The sequence below is a fragment of the Zophobas morio genome, unplaced genomic scaffold (genome assembly GCF_036711695.1).
Source record: "Zophobas morio isolate AGI-343-1 ecotype UQ-CSIRO unplaced genomic scaffold, CSIRO_AGI_Zmor_V1 ptg000006l, whole genome shotgun sequence".
Lineage (NCBI taxonomy): Eukaryota > Metazoa > Arthropoda > Insecta > Coleoptera > Tenebrionidae > Zophobas > Zophobas morio.
In genome coordinates, this window is record NW_026972111.1 from 6,521,336 (window position 1) to 6,534,738 (window position 13,403).

A 13,403-nucleotide genomic window follows, 5' to 3' on the forward strand; every position below is an offset into this window, starting at 1 on the left:
ATTTCAGTTTCTGTTTTTTCGGTTTTTCAATTTTTCGATTTTTCGATTTTTCAATTTCTCGATTTTTCAATTTTTTAGTTTTCAAGTATTGGATTTTTTAATTTTTCGGGTTTTCGATTTTCCAACTTCATATCAGTTTTGGAATTTCTCAATCGGATGTTTCGATTTCTCGATTTTTCCGTTTCTCGATGCTTCAAGTTTTCGATATTTTAATTTTTCAATTCTTTGATGTTTCGATTTCTCAATTTTTTAATTTTGTGACGTTTTAATTGTTCAAGTCTTAAAATTTTTGGATTTCTCGATTATTCAGTTCGTCAATATTTCTATTCTTAAATTTTTTGAATTTTTTAATTTTCGCTTTTCAGAGTTTTGATGATTTCTCAATCTTTGGACATTTCAGTTTCTGATTTTTCGGTTTTTCAATTTTTCGATTTTTAAAGTTTTTGATTTTTAGATTTTTCAATTTTTCGATTTCTCGATTTATCGCCACTTCGATGCTTCGATTTTTTTATTGTTCAATTTTTTGATTTTTCGAATTTTTAGTTTTCAAGTTTTCAATTTCTAGATGTTTCAGTTTTTGACTTTTTTTGTTAATTTTTTTTTTGGGTGTTCGATTTTTCTACTTTTCGGATTTTCAATTTTTAGGTTTTCCAACTTTCATCATCAGTTTTGGAATTTTTCAATTTGTCGATTTTTAGATTTTTCAGTTTCCCGATGCTTCAAATTTTCGATATTTTTATTTATCAATTTTCTAAAATTTAGATTTTTCAGTTTTACAATTTTTTGATGTTTCGATTTCTCAAATATTAAATTTTGGAATGTTTTAATTTTTCTTAAAATTTTAGATTATTTTCGATTTTTCTACTTTTCGGATTGTCAATTTTTCCAGTTCCCAACTTTCATCATTTCAGTTTTGGAATTTTTAAATTTTTTGATGTTTCGATTTCTCGATTTTTCAATTTTTCAATGCTCAAATTTTCGACATTTTAATTTTTCCATTTATTAAAACTCGGATTTTTCAATTTCTCGATTTTTCAATTATTCGATATTTTTATTTTTTCCGATTTTAAAATTTTTGATTTTTCAATTTTTCGATTTGACAATTGTTTGATGTTTTGACATCTCGGTTGTTCAATTTTTTTAATTTTTGGACTTTCTAATTTTTAGATTTCCCTATTTTTCAAGACTACAATTTTGGGAATTTTCAATCCCTGGATTTTTCAATTTTTCGATTTTTAAATTGTAGATTTTTTAATTTTTCAATTTTTTGACGTTTCGATTTCTCGATTTCTTCTCTCAGTTTTCGATATTTTGATTTCTCAATTTTTTAAAATGTTAATTGTCCGATTTCTCGCTTTTTCAGTTCTTCGATATTTCCATTTTAAATTTTTTTGGTTTTAAAATGTTTGATTTTTCAGCTTTTAGAGTTTTCAATTTTTAGATTTTACGATTTTTTGATGTTTCCACTTCTTGACATAATATCGGTTTTTCGATTTTTAAAATTTTTGGACTTTTCGATATTTAAATTTCTCGATTTTTCAGGTTTTCGATTTCCCAATTTTTTAAAATTTCAATTTTGGGAATTTTTCGATAGTTATCTGCATTTTTCAATTTTTCGACTTTTTGATGTTTGAATAGCTGGGAAGTTCTGTCGAAATAACCTTCAACCATTTTTTTTTGTAAAGAAAGTGTCATAAAATCAAGGCGGATTCATAAAGCACGCGTACAAGAGTATATTAATTTATAAATTTAGATAAACCTTTATACGCAAAATGGAGAGGACGTCATCAAATTGTTCATGGGGATGATTATACAGACACGGGCGACGTATTCTTTCGTACTCTAGGGGTCATGAAATGTCGAGAAAATACGTACCTAGCCATTCGTCAGCTTACGCTCAGAAAATAAAAAAAAAGTTTTTGAACTTAGAAATAACTCTGGAATTCCAAAAAACCTAGTACAAACAGATTTAAAAGAACATAAATATGCGACATATTAAAAATCGTTACGTAGATCACCGAATACAAATAAATTATAGTCTAAAAGCCCCGACGACAAATTTCAAAAAGTAAAATAAATAAACATCATCCATTGGGCAGAAATTTCGGTCACATGACTACAGTGCAAAAACCGAAATATTCATAAAATTTTTGACAAATTTAATTTTTCCTCATACTAATTCTGCACTGATATTTATACCTGGTTTTTGTGTCTTACTTTGCAACGAGTACCGGTTTCTTCTATGTACCTGGACCTTTTTCAACCCGCTTCTACTAAATATAATCCGGCAATAAATATCAATTGACAGACGTTTATCTTTTAAATCTATTGCAAAAATTCGAGATAAGTTCGAAATAACCTCATGGAAAATTTCTTCCAAACTGAAAACAATAAATTTTTGCCTGGCTAGGGATTAAACATGGTCAAAAGTGGTATTTCCATCGCCAGAAGGCACAATTACACAGCTGCAGTTTTGTCAAGTCAAATCGAACAGGTAGAGACGCACCTGAAGCACCGTTTACACAGTTGCAGATTTCAACTTGTCAAACTACTAAAGCGATGCTTACACAACCGCAGCTTTTCCAAGTGAGGTCGAAAAAATAAATTAAAAAAGCAAGGAATCTTCGTCATTGATTTATTGTCGCAACAAGCACGAAGTCAAGTACACCCCGTGAACGCTATACATTTGGATCACCGCCACATACTCCAACCAACATATCTTTAAACTTCTCAAACGAAAACGGCAACATACACAATTCTTTAAATTCAGCTTCCACGTCTGCTTCTTCGTAATACGGATTATTGAAGCCATAAATCGTAAAACTGTCCGGCTGCGTGAACCACAACCATCTCGGTACAGGTATTGTCTTAGATACCCCCAAAAACAGCTTCACCGTCCCTTTTTGAGAACTTTGCAGTGTAGCCACATCCAGAGTGCCAACTTGGTACACTGTGGCATTTATCCCTCTCTCACTAACAAAATTGTTAACAAATTCAGCAAACACGTTCCGAAGCGTACTCCATTGTGGCACGACATTCGCATAATTAAAAGCTGCGTATTTTTCCAGCGAATACGAAAAGAGATAGCTCGGTAAAAGTTGCCCTTTTATCAAAAAACTCTCGTTAGTGTGGTATTCGGGAAGTCCCCAGTTTGTAAATATCTGATCCTGCCTTTCGTAAAGCGCGTCCAAGTCGACGTCCGGGTACAAATGACCGTCATCGACAAAATAGTGATCTGTTGTTTCACTAGAAAACGCTCCCCATTGGTCAATTGGAACGTTGAAGGTGGCATTCACGGGAACGAGCTGTTTTTGGTCGAAACACACTGTATACATTACGGTAAATACGTTTAACATCTCGAGTCCGATTTGGACGTCAGTGCCCCCATTATGACACTTCGCATCGCTTATTTTAAGGGTAGCGGGAAGCTTTTGGACGCACTTGATGCTGGAGAAGTCAATGTAACGCGTATTTCTGAGAATCTGAAGTATTGTGCCTTTATCGCACTGAGTATTTTCACCATCATCAGAAAGCAAAGGAGTTATGGATCCAGAGGGACATCTGATCAAAAGTTTTTCCTGATAGCGCAAGCTGATTTCAGTTTTATTGGTGGCAGGAAGGCGGATTTTGTAAGACTGGTCTAGGATTATGAGGTCAGTTGTGGATACGTCAAGAGAACAGGCGTCTGAAAGGCCAAGTTTTGTTAAATAATTTTCAGTTTAATTATAGTACTCACTTTGTGCGTTAATCGTTGACGTTAAACAAAGAATTATGATTAGAAATGGGGCTAGAAGTAACATCTTTGCTCGTGGAAGTTTTCTACATAACAGGATGAACACTTAAGACTTATCAGTATCGTATCATAAAAGTTTATCTATCATATCCGTTAGTTACGAAACATGTTTTCGTTGTTTCTATGACTCATTCATTAATTTTTTTGAGTCACCCTGCATAAGTATTTCTAAAAAATATGAATCTATTGATAAATCATAAGTTTAGACAAATTTTGGAGATGATTAATAATATTTCATATTTTTTATTTGAATCGTGATTATAGAGGTGGATTATTTTAAGTTCAACCTGGTGCGTCATCAGAATCTGACAACGGACGGTCAGTCAGTAGCGTAAGATGCACACTTCAGAAGGGTTTTTTTTTTAATTTTTTTTTCAATAACACAGGGAAATACATAAATCAATTAGGCACTAATCCAAACAGGTACCCTTACGCAGGTAGAAAAGTTCGCTATGGCAGAGAAACGATGACGGACGCCTCTGACGGTGCGTCCACCCTTTAAATTTGAAAGTGGATTTGGCCCGACCGATTTTGTGTTTTTACACAGGTTTACAGCTGTGTTGATCTGACAGTGAACGATGTCTAATAAATTATGAAAAAAGCTTTCAACACGGATTCATAAACTACACGTGTAGGAATAGATTATTTTATGCAATTTAAAGCACATCTAACAAAAATCCACGCAGACAGACAGCAACGGGAGACCTACTTTTTCGCACTCTAGAGGTCCCAACACATTGAGAAAATATAAACGTAGCCGGTCGCCCGATGGACTCGATTACAAAACAAGAGTTTGAAAAATGCTGTTGTCAAGAGAGCGTAAAATGACCGCAATTTCAACTCTCAAAACATGGAAAATCGTATACTGTTTTCACTAGAAAAACTTAAAACTAATACTCACTGGAGTGGTGGTCTTCCTTCGTCGCAAAAATGATCTATCTGCATGAAATTGATAAAACGGTTCTTCCAAGCCCACATTTTACCGACTTTAAAATACAAAATTAACTGTTGAAGTAAACAGCAAACTATTGCACAGCTCACAGGTAACTAGCGTTCACCTAGCATTGTCGATAAAGGACCGAAAAGTATGTACCCCTAACCCCCACCTACATCTTTCTGTAGGTTGGGTCTAGGTAAAACAATTCTTCGTGGTGAAGGATTAAGATGGTCGAGGGTTTATTTTACCTCGTTAAATTTGCTGAAAGCTTGAATTCGAAGAAGTTCGTTACAACGCACAAAAAAAAAATTCTATGTGAAGTGTTCAAAGGACGTTATCAGTTTAGAGGCAATTTTTATCGAAGAGAGACAAAATTCGAAAGTGTTTATTGAAGGATTATGCTCCTCTTCGATAGCTTGTCTGAAAGTAACACAGGTTCTATGAATCAGACATGCATGAACACATAGATGTGAATCACCGTTTCGTCGTCCTCACCACAACTTTACGGTCTCCTCTAAAATGTTAAAACGGATCAAGGGGGTCTGGTAAGCTCTAGTGCAAATTTAATTTCCACATTTTTCACATTCACTACGTTTTTGCTATTTTTTTCCAAACAGGAAGACCTAGAACCTCAAGATTGTTTTAAATTTTTTAAAAAGAAAACGGGGTCCCAAAATTAATTAAAAAACATGTCAGGTCAAAATTTTCCAAAAATAGAACACCAAAATCTCCCAAAATTGTTTTAAACAATTTACAAAAATTTACATGGGTCCCCAAGAGTCCCCCGAATTAAAAAAAATGGTCGAATGTTATTTCCACTGAACTTCCTTCGACCCTGAAGTATCCAAATAAATTTCACTTCTCTGAAAAATTATCATTTTTTGCGATTTTTGTTTTCTGATAACCTCTGTAAAATAATAACCACTGACGTAAATAACGCTCCCGCAGCTTATTTAACTTGATTTTTTTCTTCAATTTTTCATTTTTTTGTTCCTTCATTTTTTCGAGTTTTCAAATTTAAATTTTTCAACTATTTAGATTCAATTTCTAGATTTTGCAATTTTTCGTTTTGGGTTTCTCAACTTTTCAATTTTTAATATTTCCATGTGCAGTATTTCGTTTCAGTTTTTTATTTTTACAATTTTTCAATGTTTCGATTTCATAATGTTTTGTTTTTTCAATTTCAATTTTTTCATAAAATTTTTAGATTTTGCAGTTTTTCGATTTAGAGTTTCAATTTTTAATTTTCAATTTTTAGATTTTCCAGTTTTTCGAAAAGTTATTTTATGTGACTTACATTAGGAGTACAGTCCAAATTATTGAATAATAGATTGACTTTATGATTTTTTTATTATAATATCTCTTGTTCTTTGCGCCAAAAAATTGATGAAAGATTACGTATATAAAAAAAAAAAAGATTAAGCACCACCCACCCACCCCGATCAAAATTGTGATGAGTTTTTCATTCCTAATCAAACCGAAGGGCGGGGTTTAATTGTAACATCAATATTTCTCTAAAAAATTCTACCCTTTTAAAAACATATTTCATGTGGAAATTTCTTGTAGAGAAATGAGGATTTTGCAAACTAAAGTCCGACTTTCAGCTCATGATAATAATAATAATAATAATAATATTTTATTATAACCCAACAAACATAAATGTTTTTGTAGGGTATTAAAAAGAATACAATGATGAATAAAACATTCATCAGAATTGAGAAGGGGTGGGTGGGCGGGGCTTATATTTTGTCCTTTTTTTCTTAATATACGAAGTCTTCTTTTCGCGACAAGAAACTGAAAACATGTTTAGTTATACTGTTGAAAAAAACTCTATATATTAAAAAAAATAAAATTAAGCCCCACCCACCCGCCCCGATCTCAATTGTGATGAATTTTTCATTCCTAATCAGAGCGAAGGGCGGAGTTTAACTGCAAAATCCTCATTTCTCTACAAGAAATTATCATATGAAATATGTTTTTACATCAATATTTATGTAAAAAATTCTACCCTTCTAAAAAATATTTCATATGGCCGTTTCTTTTAGAGAAATGAGGATTTTACAAACTAAACTCCGCCCTTCAGTTCATGATGAATAAAATATTCATCACAATTGAGAAGGGGTGGGTGGGCGGGACTTATATTTTGTCCATTTTCTTTTAATATACGAAGTCTTCTTTTCCCAACAAGAAACTGAAAACATGTCTGACTATTCTGTTGTTGAAAGAAAACTCTATATATTTAAAAAAAAAAAAAATTAAGCCCCACCCACCCGCCCCGATTTCAATTGTGATGTATTTTTCATTCCTAATCAGTGCGAAGGGCGGAGTTTAACTGCAAAATCCTCATTTCTCTACAAGAAATTATCATATGAAATATGGCTTTACATCAATATTTATCTAAAAAAATTCTACCCTACTAAAAAATATTTCATATGGCCGTTTCTTTTAGAGAAATGAGGATTTTGCAAACTAAACTCCGCCCTTCAGTTCATGATGAATCAAATATTCACCACAATTGAGAAGGGGTGGGTGGGCGGGGCTTATATTTCGTCCATTTTCTCTTAATATACGAAGTCTTCTTTTCCCAACAAGAAACTGAAAACATGTTCAACTATACTGTTGTTGAAAAAAACTCTATATATTAAAAAAAAAAAAAAAAATTAAGCCCCACCCACCCGCCCCGATTTCAATTGTGATGTATTTTTCATTCCTAATCAGAGCGAAGGGCGGAGTTTAACTGCAAAATCCTCATTTCTCTACAAGAAATTATCATATGAAATATGTTTTTACATCAATATTTATCTAAAAAATTCTACCCTTCTAAAAAATATTTCATATGGCCCTTTCTTTTAGAGAAATGAGGATTTTGCAACTAAACTCCGCCCTTCAACTCATGATGAATAAATATTCATCACAATTGAGAAGGGATGGGTGGGTGGGGCTTATATTTTGTCCATTTTTTCTTAATATACGAAGTCTTCTTTTCCCAACAAGAAACTGAAAACATGTTTGACTATTCTGTTGTTGAAAGAAAAGTCTATATATTAAAAAAAAAAAAAAATCAGCCCCACCCACTCGCCTATATCTCAATTGTGATGAGTTTTTCATTCCTAATTAGACCGTAGGACGGGCTTAAATTGTAACATCTATATTTCTCTAAAAAATTCTACCGTTTTAAAAACATATTTCATGTGGAAATTTCTTGTGGAGAAATGAGGATTTTGTAAACTAAAGTCCGACCTTTAGCTCATGATGAATAAAACATTCATCACAAATGAGAAGGGGGGGTGGGCGGAGCTTATATTTTGTCCATTTTTTCTTAATATACGAAGTCTTCTTTTCCCAACAAGAAACTGAAAACATGTTGAAAAAAACTCTATATATTAAAAAAATAAATAAATTAAGCCCCACCCACCCGCCCCGATCTCAATTGTGATGAATTTTTCATTCCTAATCAGAGCGAAGGGCGGAGTTTAACTGCAAAATCCTCATTTCTCTACAAGAAATTATCATATGAAATATGTTTTTACATCAATATTTATCTAAAAAATTCTACTCTTCTAAAAAATATTTCATATGGCCGTTTCTTTTAGAAAAATGAGGATTTTGCAAACCAAACTCTGCCCTTCAGTTCATGATGAATAAAATATTTATCACAATTGAGAAGGGGTGGGTGGGCGGGGCTTATATTTTGTCCATTTTCTCTTAATATACGAAGTCTTCTTTTCCCAACAAGAAACTGAAAACATGTTTAACTATACCGTTGTTGAAAAAAACTCTATATATTTAAAAAAAATAATAAATTAAGCCCCACCCACCCGCCCCGATCTCAATTGTGCTGAATTTTTCATTCCTAATCAGAGCGAAGGGCGGAGTTTAACTGCAAAATCCTCATTTCTCTACAAGAAATTATCATATGAAATATGTTTTTACATCAATATTTATCTAAAAAATTCTACCCTTCTAAAAAATATTTCATATGGCCGTTTCTTTTAGAGAAATGAGGATTTTGCAAACTAAACTACGCCCTTCAGTTCATGATGAATAAAATATTCATCACAATTGAGAAGAGGTGGGTGGGCGGAGCTTATATTTTGTCCATTTATCCTTAATATACGAAGTCTTCTTTTCCCAAGAAGAAACTGAAAACATGTTTAAGTATACTGTTGTTGAAAAAAACTATATATTTAAAAAATAAATAAATTAAGCCCCACCCACCCGCCCCGATCTCAATTGTGATGAATTTTTCATTCCTAATCAGAGCGAAAGGCGGAGTTTAACTGCAAAATCCTCATTTCTCTACAAGAAATTATCATATGAAATATGTTTTTACATCAATATTTATCTAAAAAATTCTACCCTTCTAAAAAATATTTCTTATGGCCCTTTCTTTTAGAGAAATGAGGACTTTGCTACTAAACTCCGCCCTTCAACTCATGAGGAATAAAACATTCATCACAATTGAGAAGGAGTGGGTGGGCGGGGCTTATATTTTGTCCATATTTTCTTAATATACGAAGTCTTCTTTTCCCCACAAAAAACTGAAAAGATGTTTAACTTTCCTGTTGTTGAAAGAAAACTCTATATATTAAAAAAAAAATTAAGCCCCACCCACTCGCCTATATCTCAATTGTGATGAGTTTTTCATTCCTAATCAGACCGAAGGGCGGGGTTTAATTGTGACATCAATATTTCTCTAAAAAATTCTACCGTTTTAAAAACATATTTCATATGGAAATTTCTTGTAGAGAAATGAGGATTTTGCAAACTAAAGTCCGACCTTCAGCTCATGATGAATAAAACATTCATCACAATTGAGAAGGGGTGGGTGGGCGGGGCTTATATTTTGTCCGTTTTTTCTTAATATACGAAGTCTTCTTTTCCCAACAAGAAACTGAAAACATGTTTAACTTTCCTGTTGTTGAAAGAAAACCCTATATATTAAAAAAAAAAACAAAGACAACGTTATTATACCGTGCAATTGTTTTTGTGAAGATTTGAACATTAAGTGAAAAAACTGAAAACGGATTCGTATACTGCAAGTGTGTGGGAGTTTTTTTGTATAACATTCAACTCATTTTAAAGTACAGTTCATTTAGATGACGTTATCAATTGTAAAAGTTTGTTCTACAATTTTGAAAAAAAAAATAGTAATAATAAATAATAAAAAATAATAATAATTGATAAACTACAAAAGTAGAGACATATTTTACACATTTAAGGTCATCTTGCAAAATTTTGTGATGACATCATCAAGTTTTTGGAGGGAAGATAAATTTCGATTAGCCATTTACCATGTCTGTGTATCTTATTAAATAATTAGTGAACGACGACTTTTCTGTTTCCAAAAGTGTTTATTGAAACTCAACTTAATGTTGAAAGTTATAACAGCCTGCTAAAACGCGTTCTTGCCAGTCTGATTCATAGAACCGTTGTTCCTGTCAAGCAAATCATCATTACCATAATCCGAGAGAGTTTACTGAGGGTTTCCGAAATACAAAAAATGTTCACTAATTCGTGGTCTCTACTTTAAGAGGACTCGTCAGAGAAGGTATAACAATTTTTTCTCTATAAAATCATTTAATATAGATGTACTATATATATGTGACAGAGAAATTCGTAAAAAAGCACAATTTTTTTGCTGTTTTAATATAAAATCATACACCCACACTAAGAATGTTTTTCCCGTAAAGCTGCGTTGTGTAAAAGTCTAAAATTTTAATTGGTGCTGGCACTTAAAAAACTGATCTACTGGTAGAGAATGCAACACATTTTAATCATTCAGCTCATATAACTATAATTAATTTTATCTTTAGTAGGTTGGTATGTGGAATCGAATAAGCCACTATACATTTATCGTTGTCTTTTTTTTACAACCACGCAACTGCATTATCATTTCTACACAACATACCCGAAACATTTTTTATTGTTTGTGCGTTACCGAACACCAAAACGTCATTAAATCCATGCATATTCATTGGACTCAGTAAGTCACAAGATATTCAAAATACGATCATTTTCAATCCACACACTCAACTACAAAATATATGCACATCAATTAAAATAAATTCCAACGATTCAAACTTAATGGACCATCTCACTATCCCATTTAGATATGCATACCGATGTAGATGTTAATAAAATAAAAATTCATTCGACTTAATCTTCGCTTCCGCGTGCTACCTACTCATTAAAATAATGACTTAAAATTTTATTTGATCAATCCTTGCATCAACAAAATACAAACTACTTGTTCTAACTTTCTCGAATAGCGAAAAAATTCTGGAAAAACCGTTCCCCTAGAGTTCCTCAATTTCAATTTCACCAGCCAGCGAGTTTATATTTTTCACGTGATATAATAATAGCGCAGCCAAAAAATACATATCTGATTTGGATTTATCGTCACGTTAAATGACAAGCGGTTTAATGTGCAGCGTCACGAATCATTTTCGAAGAAAAAGTTGAAAAAGTTCACGAAATTGAGAAAAAGATTGTGCTGCGGATGATCAAGCTGGAAGCGGATTATGCGATTTTGTGGGGAAAGTAATTGCTGAAACGTAATCCCTGACTGAAATTGGCTAACGTGATAAGTAAATATTGTGTTTCTAAGTTGACGTTTTTTATTTTGTGCACAAAGTTTTATTTTAAAGCCAATTGACTAAATTTGGCTTTGGATTTAGTCCCGTTCTACATATCTACTCAAAAAAATTTTAATTTTTATTTTCAGGCGTGAAAATAATAGAAGTCCAGCATTCGTACACTTTTACCTGCGAAAGAACATTGGAAAGGATTGCTGTCACAGATTACACTGACCTTTCGCAGTCATCGGAAATTATATTTGAGATAATAACGAACTGCGCCGCTTTACCTAATTAAATAACTACTACAAAGATCTGCCTGAATCGATCCTTTTATATTCAAGTTGCGTTCTTTTATACTGTATTAATAAAAATTAATTATTAAATATTACCTTGTATAAAATTTGATTTGGTAAATTTTATTTTATTTTTTTAAGAAATTTAATACGTTTGCAGCCATCTGATCCTTCCAGGTGGGGCAGACTGTATATATTTTTATAAATTGATCTCACTTTTGTCTCTATGATCAACTTTTACTATCTAAATTGATACTTATTTTCTCATTTATCAGTAAATGTAAATGTAAATAAATAAAACAGACAAAAGAAGTTCGCACGTCATTGATAATATGATAATCGCACACAACAGATGTTGTCAAAAAAAATACACCACGCAAACTATATTTTGATTAACCTAGAGCCCTGACGAATAACCGAAAATAGGTTCGAAACGTTGATAAACATATTATAATTTGCACATTGGTATTTTTCTAGTGATTATTATTTACTGTATACTGATAAACACCGAGAATTCCTCATACTAATAATCATAGTTAATTGCGCACAAATAAAATAAATTTTTCTCGGAATAAAATTATGACTTGTCCAAATCCAAGCCATTCTGAAAACGCAAAACATTTTCTTAATCTACACTTATCACCACACGCAATACAATAAACTTGACAATGAAAACGTTTATGTGTTTTTATCGCAACAACAAAAGCTGCTCACACTTGAAAACAGCCCCAAGTAATTAACGTACAATTAATGTAAAAAAATCGCGATCTTTGCACAACCCCCCTTAGGGCTTATCGAATTATCATCTGCCACCTAACATGAAAAAACAATTAAGCACCAGCTCAGCCTACGCAAAAAACTCGCTACAACACAAAAAAATCTCCAATGACGCAATTTTCGCAATTTTGTGGCAACGTGGTCAAAACGAGCTCGAGGTGGCCAAATCCTTGACAGGTGATCATGGCAAGCTGCGACCTCAAAAATTCGGTAGCCACTCGAGAGCGCTGCAAATTATTACCGACATGACAATATGATGACATCATCCAGTTTCCTTGTTTGTAACGCAAAATGTTGTAACATTAACCTTTCGAACGCCGCAAATGACACCACCAGCGAAAACTGGGAACGGGAAATCAAGTGGGCTCGGCTCGTGCTCCTGTCAAGCAATCAGCTGATTGTGCGTCCGTTTGTTTATTGTCCACGACCTACTTGATATTGTCGCAAGAGCTTTGCTAATTCGCGACTGGAAAGGACCTTTCACCTCTTCGAAAAGAGGTCATAATTCGCGCGGATTCTCGGTGTCTTTGTTGGCTTTGTTGCATCGCAGTCGGCTGGGGGGCCGCTCGGAAAAGGGGCTTACATAGCGGGAGGCGGCTGACAGCCGCCAGTTGGGGGCGCGGGGGCGGGCTGCGAGCGCTGGGGAGCAAAGGGGAGGAGACTTACGTGCTGTCCTGGTTGTAGTTTACAAAATAGTTCTTAGTCCCATTAGAATCCGATGACGTTATATTACTCATGAGTTCTACGTGATGATTACACCGTTGCAATACAAAACCACTAAATCTACGACACTAATTCGAGGATTTACTCGCTGTTACTCCAACTTTCTTGTTATTTCTCACACAAAGGCTGACCTTGCTATTCCAAACAAACACCAACTCTACTACACATCCATATTGTATTGAACAGCTGATAATTTTTTCGATTGGCGCAGGAGCGCTGGGGAGGCGGGAAATTTGAAAAAAAGGGTGAGGGTAAAGCTGGGGGGATGGGAGTGTGGATTACTGAGAATTTTGGCTGAT

General features: G+C 33.4%; 2 protein-coding genes across 6 annotated transcripts in view; both read right to left on the bottom strand.

Annotated features, from left to right (window-relative positions):
- The window catches only part of LOC135123446 (WD repeat domain phosphoinositide-interacting protein 2), a 30,723-nt gene extending 17,320 nt beyond the window's left edge, over window positions 1-13,403 (bottom strand). For 3 of the 5 annotated variants that reach the window (XM_064048089.1, XM_064048091.1, XM_064048092.1), the window contains exon 1: window positions 13,048-13,402. In XM_064048089.1, coding sequence (XP_063904159.1) covers window positions 13,048-13,118 — 71 coding nt within the window. In that variant the 5' untranslated portion in view covers window positions 13,119-13,402. Of the gene's footprint in view, window positions 1-13,047 lie in introns of all 5 variants that reach the window. The other 2 variants (XM_064048088.1, XM_064048090.1) reach the window with 2 other exon arrangements.
- Window positions 2,622-3,848, bottom strand: LOC135123032 (uncharacterized). Its single transcript, XM_064047533.1, has 2 exons — window positions 3,737-3,848; window positions 2,622-3,685 (listed from the first exon to the last, which is right to left on the bottom strand). The coding sequence occupies exons 1-2, from the start codon at window positions 3,798-3,800 to the stop codon at window positions 2,679-2,681; spliced, it is 1,071 nt and encodes a 356-aa protein (XP_063903603.1). The 5' UTR covers window positions 3,801-3,848; the 3' UTR covers window positions 2,622-2,678.